The sequence below is a fragment of the Trypanosoma rangeli genome, assembly GCF_003719475.1.
Source record: "Trypanosoma rangeli strain AM80 chromosome Unknown Tra_15.4_contig_00534, whole genome shotgun sequence".
In the NCBI taxonomy this organism is placed as follows: domain Eukaryota; phylum Euglenozoa; class Kinetoplastea; order Trypanosomatida; family Trypanosomatidae; genus Trypanosoma; species Trypanosoma rangeli.
The window spans coordinates 1-9,437 of NW_021706283.1; the positions used below are offsets into that span (position 1 = coordinate 1).

Below are 9,437 nucleotides of genomic sequence, written 5' to 3' on the forward strand. Positions count from 1 at the left end.
ATTCCCATTCTTCCCCTTATCCTTCTTATTCTTCTTTTTTTTTTGGGGGGGGTTTCCCTCCGTGGATATGATCGGCTCCACCAATTCCCTCTTCTCCCTCCCCCCTCCCCCCATACACACACACAGTCACTGCAGAGGGCAGGGGGAGCACCCACGCACAAACGCCGATACGACGAGACACCCGGCATAGAGGCTGGCAAAAGACGCCCCAGCAACAAACAGCCCCGAGAGAAGGGGCATTCCTTTCCCTTTCTCTCTTTCTTTCTCTCCTCCTCTCTCCGCTCCCCTCCCAATACCTTCCCCTAGTTTTCTTTTTGTCCCCCTACTATCCGTGCAAGGGCGCTGGTCGACGAGGTGGGGCAACACAAAACAAAGAAGCGAAGTGAGGCTGTAAGCGGTCCACCGCTTTTCCTTTCCCCTCACTACCACCACCGCCATCTACCAGCTGGGAGTGGTGGGCGGACAATCCTTGTGGTAAGCGCCTCGGTCACCCACACCCAAAACCAGCAAACAAAAGACAAAACAAATAATGCACACGCACATACAGACAAACATACATATACACATAAAATTATGAGCAGGTTCGCAATGCACGAATAACCTCGCACAAACCTCCTCGTGACTTTTTTCTTGTCACGTTTGTCACCGTTTGCGACCGCTCATCCCCTCCAAAACATACACAGGCAAACGTGTATACGCAGAAACACATAAAGGCATATACATACATACGTGCATGAGCCCCGCTATTTACGGCCCCCACCCCCCTCTGGGCTCTCTCTGTTCACCCTTCCTCTCTGTGATGCCGGCAAAAGGGTGTCCCACACTCGGTATTGGCCTTGCGTGAGGCTGGGGGTGGCTTCAATTTGCCTTGGCTTTCCATTGGTCTGTTTTAGCTGCCGCCTCCGTCTGCGGCAAATCACAACTCTGCATCATTGCCCTCTCCAAGGAACTTGGCTACCATCTCGCGGCTGCGGCGCACCGTGGTGTTGAATCCTTGGTGTGCTGGAGCACTCGTCGCGCCGTCGAACGGTTCCTCATCGTCGGGGTCGGGGCCCCTCATCAACGTCAACCGCCTGTGCACCGTGCGCTCCTTGACCCTTTCTAGCTTCACAAAACCGTACGCGCTGCGGCCCTCGTTGTGTAGGTCGCCAATCTCAATGAGCTTCGCAAGATTGACGGTGAAAACGAGACCGAAGACAGTGTGCTCGCCCTCCATCAGCTCCACCATCTCCGTCTCGGGGTTAAACGACTTCACCAGCGCGAGGCTGCGACCCCACTGCTCCACGTCATGCGCCTTCGCGGTGTCGTAGTTCAGCAGCAGCACCGAATTGTTGCCCTCGCGCCGGGTGGCGTCCATCAAAATAGTGTCAAGTTCCTCTAGCTCAATGTCTTCGAGCAACTCCACCTGAATTGTGTCGGCATCACCCGTGCAGTTACCACCACCGCCACCAGTGCGTTTCAGTGTGCCTTTGGTGGAACTGTTCGTCGGGTTGCGGGATTCGATAAACATGCGGCAGACCTGCGCGAGAAAGCGGGCGTCAATCTGTTTGTTAATGACTGTAAGAGACACGTCCACGTCTCGCCACGCGAAGGCCTGACTACCGCGCCGACGCTGGTCAGCCATCGTCTTGAGGTAGGCCTCGTAAAAAATCTCTTCCGGTGAGTAGAAGAAGCCGAGCTGCGCAAAAGCCATGGAAAGGGCCTGAAAGTGTGGGGACGGACTCACGTGGAAGATGTTTTGCACCGGTAGGATGTGCAGTGGGAAGTCACGGGTGTACTTCAGCGGGAAGCGGGACTCGCATCCCCCTTCGCAGCGGGTCAGTGTGATGCAGCCGGAGCGGCGGTGCTTCGCATCCTCCTCCAGCAACACATCGTGGAGGGTGCGCAGGGGGACGGGCCACGTGCGGAAGTAGCTGTGGGGGTTACTGTCCATCACCGTCACACTCTCCGTCGACGGGTTGTAGCCAATGACGATGCCGGTGGAGCCAAACGGGTGGGCGACGCCAAAGATTTCAATCTTTTCCTTGTTGAAGAGAACAAAGAGAACCCGGTTGGGGTTATCGACGCTCTCCACGACGAGTTGCTTGAAGTCATCCCACGGCAGCCTCGGTGCGCCGCTGCGGCAACGATCGGTGTGGTATGTCTGCACCTCCATTGAGAGGCCAACAGCGGCAGTGTACGTCGTTAGGCACACCGCCAGCGACTCCACCGTGAAGTACCGCAACATCAAGGAGGAGATCTCAAATGGCAGTGTCATGACGACATCTTCAAACGTCGTGAAGATACCCAACTTGGTCAAAGCAAGCGCCATCATCGTCGAGCTCAGCGGCAAGGATGGAAAGTGAAAGGTCTTGACGACCTCTGTATGCTCGCCGCCTAGCGTCTCCTGTTCGTGCAACAACTCCAGACGATTCTGCACTGTTGACGCAATGCGACGCGGGGCCCCAACAAGGCTGGGCTCTGGCACGAATCCCAACAACTGCGAGCCGCCGCACGTGCTGCTCTCGCTTGACTTGTTGCGCGACGCCACCTCCCGGGACTTGGAGAAGATGATGTAGCCGTTGGACGTCATGGCCTTGTGCAGGCGGTCGAGGGGGCAGGTCCAGGTCTGCATAAACGTCTTGGGGTGGGCGTCGATGAGGAGCACCATCTGCGTTTCCACGTCGTAGCCAGCCAGCAGGCACCACTGCGGGAAATGCGAGATGTGCAGCACATTGTGTGCCACGTTGGCGTTGTACATGATGGCCATGATGTGCTCCGGCACCTCTGGATCCTCGTTGGCGTCCTTCACATCGATAATGATCGACTCCAGTTCGAAGATGGAAATGGTCGGCACCGCATTGTCGCGAGAGATTTTCGTCAGCACCGGGCAGACGGAAACGTTGTAGTTGAGGTTGGTGATGCGCACGTACTTGCGTGCGTAGCGGAACACCTCGCCCAGCGGCAGTGAACCGTCAATCAAGACGTCGGCAGGAAAACACATCTTACGGATGATGTCTGAGACGGGCAAGCCGTTACCATACCCGTGCGAGTTTGGACGCACCCCACCAAGCAGATGCATCGCCCACGACACGGCGGCAATATGAGGGCTGATGTGTGTCGATACCACAGAGGCGTGAATGCCCTGTAGCGTTGAGCCAATCACCTTGCCGCTGCTGAGCTCCGGGGTAAACATAAGTGGCACCTCATCGTGCATCATCACGGGCACGCAGTCCTTGCGGAAGATGCGAATGAAGCCGCGGGCACGGCAACCATCCTTAACGACCGTCATCGCCTTATAGAGGGCAGCGGCCGGAACCTCCATCAGCGTCACATGGAGCGACTCCCCAACGACGCCCTCAGCCAATGTCACCATCAGCTGCACCACATTGCGTACATCCACGATAACGGCGTAGGCCCCACTGTTGTTCGGCGGGTAGCAGTGCACAGCAGGACGCGCATTAACTAGCGCCGACGCCGCCAGCGCAGAGTGCTCCTCATCCTCGTCGTCAAAAGCGTCCACGAGGGTCTCCTGCTCCAATACATAAGGATCGTAGTTAACAATACGAATCACCTGCGTCTCCTCCTCGCAGTCGTGTGTGATGACCTTACTGAACTCTGGCAGCTGCATCCGCCGCTGACGGTCGCCGACGTCGTTGTTGCCGAGTTCCACCTGGCCGAGCGCTGGTGAAATGTCAAGGTGCATCGCGGAGAGGCCATAATCGTTTTTGAAGCGGTTATCCACGCCAATGAAGTCGCGTATGATATCTGACATCACCGGTAACCCCTGAACACCACCGTGCAGGTAATGCAGAGGGACATGCGCTGCAAAAAAAATATCCTCCACGGTGACGCGTTTCTTGCGGTCTTTACATCCTTTTTCGCCCCCAAGCAAATAGGAGAGCGCCACGGCCGCCGCCCCAAAGTGGCTGCACTCCATCAGGTTGGTACCCTCCTCCGGCCGCTCCAGCTCGTAACTGTTAAAGAAATTCATCCGCGCTTTGCGGATCTCCAACACCTGCTGGCGACTATGCTTTGGTTGCGGCCCCAGGGAGAGGGGCAACTTTGAGACATCGGCGTTGCTGATGTTGTTGTTCGCCGGCGTCGCGTACGAGACGCCAACCGAAATCGTGCGGGAAACCGCCTCCATAGACATTTGGTTCAGCCGCTGGCTTGTGTTTGCGACTGTTGTGAGGACTTGTTGGGCTGGCGGCAGTTGCTGCTTTTGTTGTTGGCCGATCTGGACAATGGGGGAGGTGCCAAACGACACCTGCGACAGGTGGCGCCCCCCACGCAGCGACGGCTCCAACCCGTCCTCGCCGGTGCCCGGGCGTTGATCCGTTGAGCTGCCAGTGTTGGTGTAAATCCGGTCATGTTCCATTGCACGTCGGTTCGAGCGCGCCACCTCCTCAAGCTCCGCCAGGGCGGACTCCCACTTACTGAGGTGCGCCTCCACGGAGGCGGAGGCATTTGACTGACCGCCCCCCATTTCCGTGCTGAACCGCTTTTCTCTCACACACACGCCTGTTGCTCTTCCTGCTCGCTTCGTTATAATCCGGTGCACCCGGACGGCGTGTACCGTGAATATCTAAATATATGTGTGCGTGCACACCTTCGGTTCTGTTGAAATCCCGACGACGGCCGCCGCGGTGGCAGGCAAAACGTGAGGAGGAAAACAAAACAAAAAAAAGACCCAACACACAACAACCTGTATCCCACCACACGCACAACAAGGCAGCAAGGCGGCACAGCGAGGGAGAGGAAAGAAAAGAAAGTACGCAGAGAGAAAAAAAAAACACGAGCACTATAAAAAATAATAATAAAATGCGGGAGAGGGATGATACTATACACAGCTCCGTCAATTACTTTCCTAGCCAGGCGTTCAGGTACTTCACCAAGACCCTCCGCTGCGCCGTGAGCGGCGCGGGCTCATCGCGGTCAAAGCTGCTCAGGTCGCCACAGTGCCCACAGCCGTTGCACTGCGCTGTGACTTCAGGGTACTCTGCGCTTTGTGTGTGGGTCACCCCGGCTGGCAGCCACGGGTCGTCAGAGCCCTGAGTTGCCACCACGCGTGTGGCCGTGGGATGTGCGCCACCGTGGACCGCGTTGAAGGCGTAGGTATCAGGAAATATGTCCTCACCAAACGCCGCGCGGCACTGATCAATGAAGTACGACGTGGTGACATCCTCCAACCGCAGACTGCCTGGGTAGCTTACCTGCCAGTACGCCAGCTGCGAACAACACTGGTAGGCCCAGGTGTAGTCGGAGTCCCACAGATAACTGTAACTCGCGTTTGACAGGCACTCGGTGCTGTAATAGCACATCCGCGTAAAGTCCGTACCCCAGAGTAGTCGGATAAGGCCCGCGTACTGCTTGAAGGGGTCCTGCCTTTGGACGGGCTGCATCCATGCGCAAAGCTTGTCCTTTAACCCGTACTGCACAGCCATCGCAGAACCGTCCGCGAGCATCCACGCCATATCAGCCTTAGTAAAATAGCTGGGGGTGCCAAACGTCTGCATCATGGGACCGCGACGCTTCGGGTCGTCGTACGCCTCCGTGAAGGCGTCAAAGACGGTGCGAATGGCGGCGGCACAGGCGCTGGGGAGGACGTCCAACAAATGCCCATCAAACGCGTTGTAGTCAAAGATGGCATTCACCACACCACTGCTGCTCCACGCGGCGTCAAAATCCTCCGGGTACCTTGCCCGCGCCCACGCGCTTAACGCCCCCGCGTAGCTGCCACCCACAATTAGCCATTTAACTTTCTTCCCCACCACCGTCTTCTCGGCATACCGCTTGAACGCCTGCAGGTCCGCGAGGGCGTTCTCCACCGTCAGGTACTTCAGCATCGATCGATTCGTGAGAGGTGCGGGAAGGCTCTCGCCGTAATAACGGTGCTCGAGAGAGATGATGACGGCCCCAACGGTAGAACAGTAGTGCTCAACAAACCCCTCTGGTGAGGGGGAGGCGGGGCTCTCGCCGTTCACGTACAGCACGGCTGGACCGCTGTCACCGTCCCAAAAGGAGCGGTCCACCCACCACCGCTGCTTGAAGGTGCCGGCGGCGGCGTCAGTGTGGTCAACCCGCTGCTCGTAGTAATTCGTGAGAGACGCGTGCGCGTCATGGCGTTGCTGGTGTGCCCCGCCAAGCTGCCGCCACCCAGTGCGCCGCAGTGCCTCGCGGTAAACTTCACCCCCACGCGCTCTTGAGGGAATAACGGAGGGATGCACTGCCGTCACCGAGCCACTGAACGCATCAGCCACCAGCCCCAACAGAAACAACAGTGCGAGTGTGCCAAAACGATATGTAATGCTGCGGTGTGACAATTTCTGCTGAAATAAGAATAAATTGCGACTCATTTACTTGGGATTGCTTTGCTGGATGTGCGTGTTTGTGTGTTTGTGCGCCTCGAAGCCGCCCTCGCCAGACGCACAGGCCTGCAGCAACAACAACAACAAAAAAAAAAAGGAACACAAACATCGATAGTAACGCCTCACGCGCCGACCACGCGGCATCGCTGGGAGATGCGGGAGCAACACGCATCCGGCAATGAAACTGAAGACAAAGACACGCATGCACCCACACATACGGATGGATAGAGAGTGTGTGCGTGGGTGTAAAGGAGAGACGGCACCGTGTCGCCGCCACACCGTGGGCCTCTTTAGCTTGCCGTTGCCCCAATCTCTTCTTTCCTTTTTTTTGTCATTTCCCTTTCCTCCTTCTGTTCTTCTTCATTCCTCATCGCCGCTTGGATTTCGCATCGTCCGGGTCGACTAGGCCCAAAAAGATGTTGCTGAGGAACGACAACACCCCGCCTTGCTCCTCCTGCGCCGCACTGCAGTGTCGCGCGCCAAGCTGGAACTCCAGCTCCCGCTCCTCCCTCTCCAGCTGCTCCGCCAACTCCCGCACCTCCGCCATCTCTCCGTTGATCGTATCGAAGACCGCAATCTTCTGCTGCAGCTCCGCCTGGTGGGTCGTGCGGAGGTCCTCTAACTGCCGCTGCAACTCCTCCACTGATGGCATCCCCCGCCCCCTCAGAGCCCCAGTAAACACTCAACTAAACAAAAGAAGAAAAAAAAAAAACAGAAACAAACAACACATAGAATGCGCCGCAAAGTTGATGGACCAAGCCAAAACAAAACACCGGACAAGCCAAACGTCGCTCCGCCTCCAACCTAATCCGATCTTTGCGCCTTTTTCTTTCCTCCTCCTCTTTCTTCTGTCTTTTTTTCCACCCTCACTCATATTGTCGTTGCCACGTTGCTTCCCCTGTGGGCCACCGCCTCTCCTGCAGGGGGCGTTTTGCCTCTCGCGGCAGTTACTTGCGCCATAACACATAGAAGCGTGTTGTTTGGCGCCCAGAAATGCACAGCTTGCCTGTGCAGAGGAAAAGTCGGTGACTTATTGTTGGTGGGGAAGGCAGAGGCCCAAACTAAACGCGGAAGCCAACCTAAGTAAGCAAAGACTGCGACTGCGGCAGCCAAGAGAAAAAAGGAAAAGGAGAGAAAGCGAGAAAGCGGGAAGATCTCACGCCGCTTTGGTGGTGCAGCACGCAACTGAGAAATTGCCCGGAATGCACCGCGTAGCAGACGTTTGTTTGTGTGTTGGTCCTGCAGGCCTGTAAAGGAGGAGACGGGATGGAGCGTACGTGCATACGTGTGTCAGCGTTTCTCGGGTCAATGCACTAGGCAGCCGCAGGCACAATGTCTTCCGCAGAAGGCTCAGCGGCGCCGGAAAGTTGACCCTCGTACTCCGCCGTCGCCGTCGCCGACCGCCAGCGAGAGCGCCAAAGCGTGAGAGGAATGCCCCGCCGTATCCACACCCCATAACGGCCGCGGAAGTGAGAGGAGTAAGCGTGTATATGTGTGGCCGCAAAGAGAGGGCTCACACACACGCTCAACAGAAAGAATTCCCGCGGAAACAGTGAGCGAGCAACAACAATCACGCACACGATAAGAGACAAGCTGCCAGCGCCCCTGCCTCCTCCCTAGCGGAGAGATGAGAAAAGAAAGGGAAAAGGAGAGTGCAACGCGTGCCCCCCACCCCTCCCCCCCTCCGCTCAAAACGACAACGTCGGCTCAGGTACACGCATGTGCGTGTACGCATGTCCGTATTCACTTGGCGACCCACAGAAGAAGAGAGAGAGAAAAAAAAGAAGACCCAAGCCGAGCTTGCGCTGCTTACAAACATCAAGCGCAGTCCCCCCACCCCCACCCCCCCTCTACACCCACACCCACCCCACCCTCTCTCTCCGCAAAAAAAAAAGGAGAGACACACTGTATCTTCCTGAACGACCTCATAAAAGCCCAGTTTTATTATGCGTTTTTACTGAAGCGTCGCATTGCCATTCCGCCTTCGCCCCCATGCCGCCTTCCTGGCCTCCCCCACTTGCGCCCAACGACGTTTGTTCGCCCCGCGCGCGAAGGGTTACTAAGCAGGGCACGGTAAACGCTGTGCGGCCGCCGCGAGACGATGCAGCCTGTTCGAAGATGCACACACTGAAAGAGAAAGAAATAGAAAAAGGGAAAATGATGAAGGCAAAAACCCCGCACGGTATGCATATACCCCTGCTCACATGTGTGTGGACACGGACGCCACAAAGCAATAAACAAACCGAAAAAAGAAAAAAAAAGATAGGCAAACGCATTTTCCGCCGTGTGACATGCCTTTGTGTCTGTGCGTATGTGTGCGTCCCCTCCTCTTGTCCGCATGTCCGTTTTGGTTAACCCTTCTCGTACACTTCCCAGCAGGCGTTGCAGTACATGCCTGAGTCCCTGGTGCGCATATTGGTTGGCCACACAGTAACTTCTTCCCGCCTGCACTCGCTGCAGGTTCCCATGAACGACTTATTCCCACGCTTCACGGCAAACTGAGGTTGAAGGCGCTCCGGCAGCTTCTCACGCACCACTGTCTTCACCGCTGCCTCCTGCAGCTGAAGGACCGTCAGCAGCATGCTTCGCAGCCGGTGGTGCCGTAAGAGCGCTTCGATAAAGGCGTCGTCCCGCACCGCGGTCGGGAGCGCGTCCCTCAGCGCCAAGCGCATCTCCCCAACCTTCATGCTCGAACCGCGCCAAACGCGTGCCAGGGTGTTCACATGTAGCTGCAGTAAATCTCGCTCCGCCGCGGTGCGAAATGCACGGCCGCATGCATAAAAGTACGCCCCTCGGACCGACTCCGGGACCTCTTCCTCGGCAAACCCCAACAATCCTGCCATCTTCAGCTTTTCGTCCATCTCAAGCAGAAATGTGTGAGGCGAAGGCGATCGCTCCGCGACCTCGTCACCGTCTGCCTTGGTATCTGCATCGTCTGCCTTGGATCTGCATCGTCTGCCTTGGTATCTGCATCGTCTGCCTTGGTATCTGCATCGTCTGCCTTGGCATCTGCATCGTCTGCCTTGGCATCTGCACCGTCTGCCTTGGATCTGCACCGTCTGCCTTGGCATCTGCACCGTCTGCCTT

General features: G+C 56.9%; 3 protein-coding genes and 2 pseudogenes across 3 annotated transcripts, besides 9 other annotated features; all 5 read right to left on the reverse strand.

Annotated features, from left to right (window-relative positions):
• Positions 1-7: 7 nt before the first annotated feature.
• Positions 8-42: a microsatellite.
• A 206-nt stretch (positions 43-248) lies between these two features.
• Positions 249-278: a microsatellite.
• Positions 265-304: a microsatellite.
• A 196-nt stretch (positions 305-500) lies between these two features.
• Positions 501-566: a sequence feature (A-rich).
• Positions 567-916: 350 nt separating this feature from the next.
• TraAM80_09208 (uncharacterized protein) lies at positions 917-4,468 on the reverse strand (the record flags this gene model as incomplete). Its single annotated transcript, XM_029385905.1, has 1 exon — positions 917-4,468. The coding sequence occupies one exon, from the start codon at positions 4,466-4,468 to the stop codon at positions 917-919; it is 3,552 nt and encodes a 1,183-aa protein (XP_029234231.1).
• Positions 4,469-4,651: 183 nt separating this feature from the next.
• Positions 4,652-4,686: a sequence feature (A-rich).
• A 155-nt stretch (positions 4,687-4,841) lies between these two features.
• TraAM80_09209 (putative serine carboxypeptidase S28) lies at positions 4,842-6,338 on the reverse strand (the record flags this gene model as incomplete). Its single annotated transcript, XM_029385906.1, has 1 exon — positions 4,842-6,338. One exon carries the CDS (start codon positions 6,336-6,338, stop codon positions 4,842-4,844), a length of 1,497 nt encoding a protein of 498 aa, XP_029234232.1.
• Positions 6,339-6,419: 81 nt separating this feature from the next.
• Positions 6,420-6,458: a microsatellite.
• Positions 6,459-6,681: 223 nt separating this feature from the next.
• Positions 6,682-6,721: a microsatellite.
• Positions 6,722-6,840: 119 nt separating this feature from the next.
• Positions 6,841-6,889: a microsatellite.
• A 161-nt stretch (positions 6,890-7,050) lies between these two features.
• On the reverse strand, positions 7,051-7,636 carry TraAM80_09210 (hypothetical protein; annotated as a pseudogene).
• A 161-nt stretch (positions 7,637-7,797) lies between these two features.
• Positions 7,798-8,169, reverse strand: TraAM80_09211 (hypothetical protein; annotated as a pseudogene).
• An 11-nt stretch (positions 8,170-8,180) lies between these two features.
• Positions 8,181-8,223: a microsatellite.
• Positions 8,224-8,701: 478 nt separating this feature from the next.
• On the reverse strand, positions 8,702-9,437 carry TraAM80_09212 (terminal uridylyltransferase 3; the record flags this gene model as incomplete). The annotated part of the gene is made up of 1 exon (XM_029385907.1): positions 8,702-9,437. A coding segment is annotated over one exon (736 nt), but the record flags the coding sequence as incomplete, so codon positions are not given.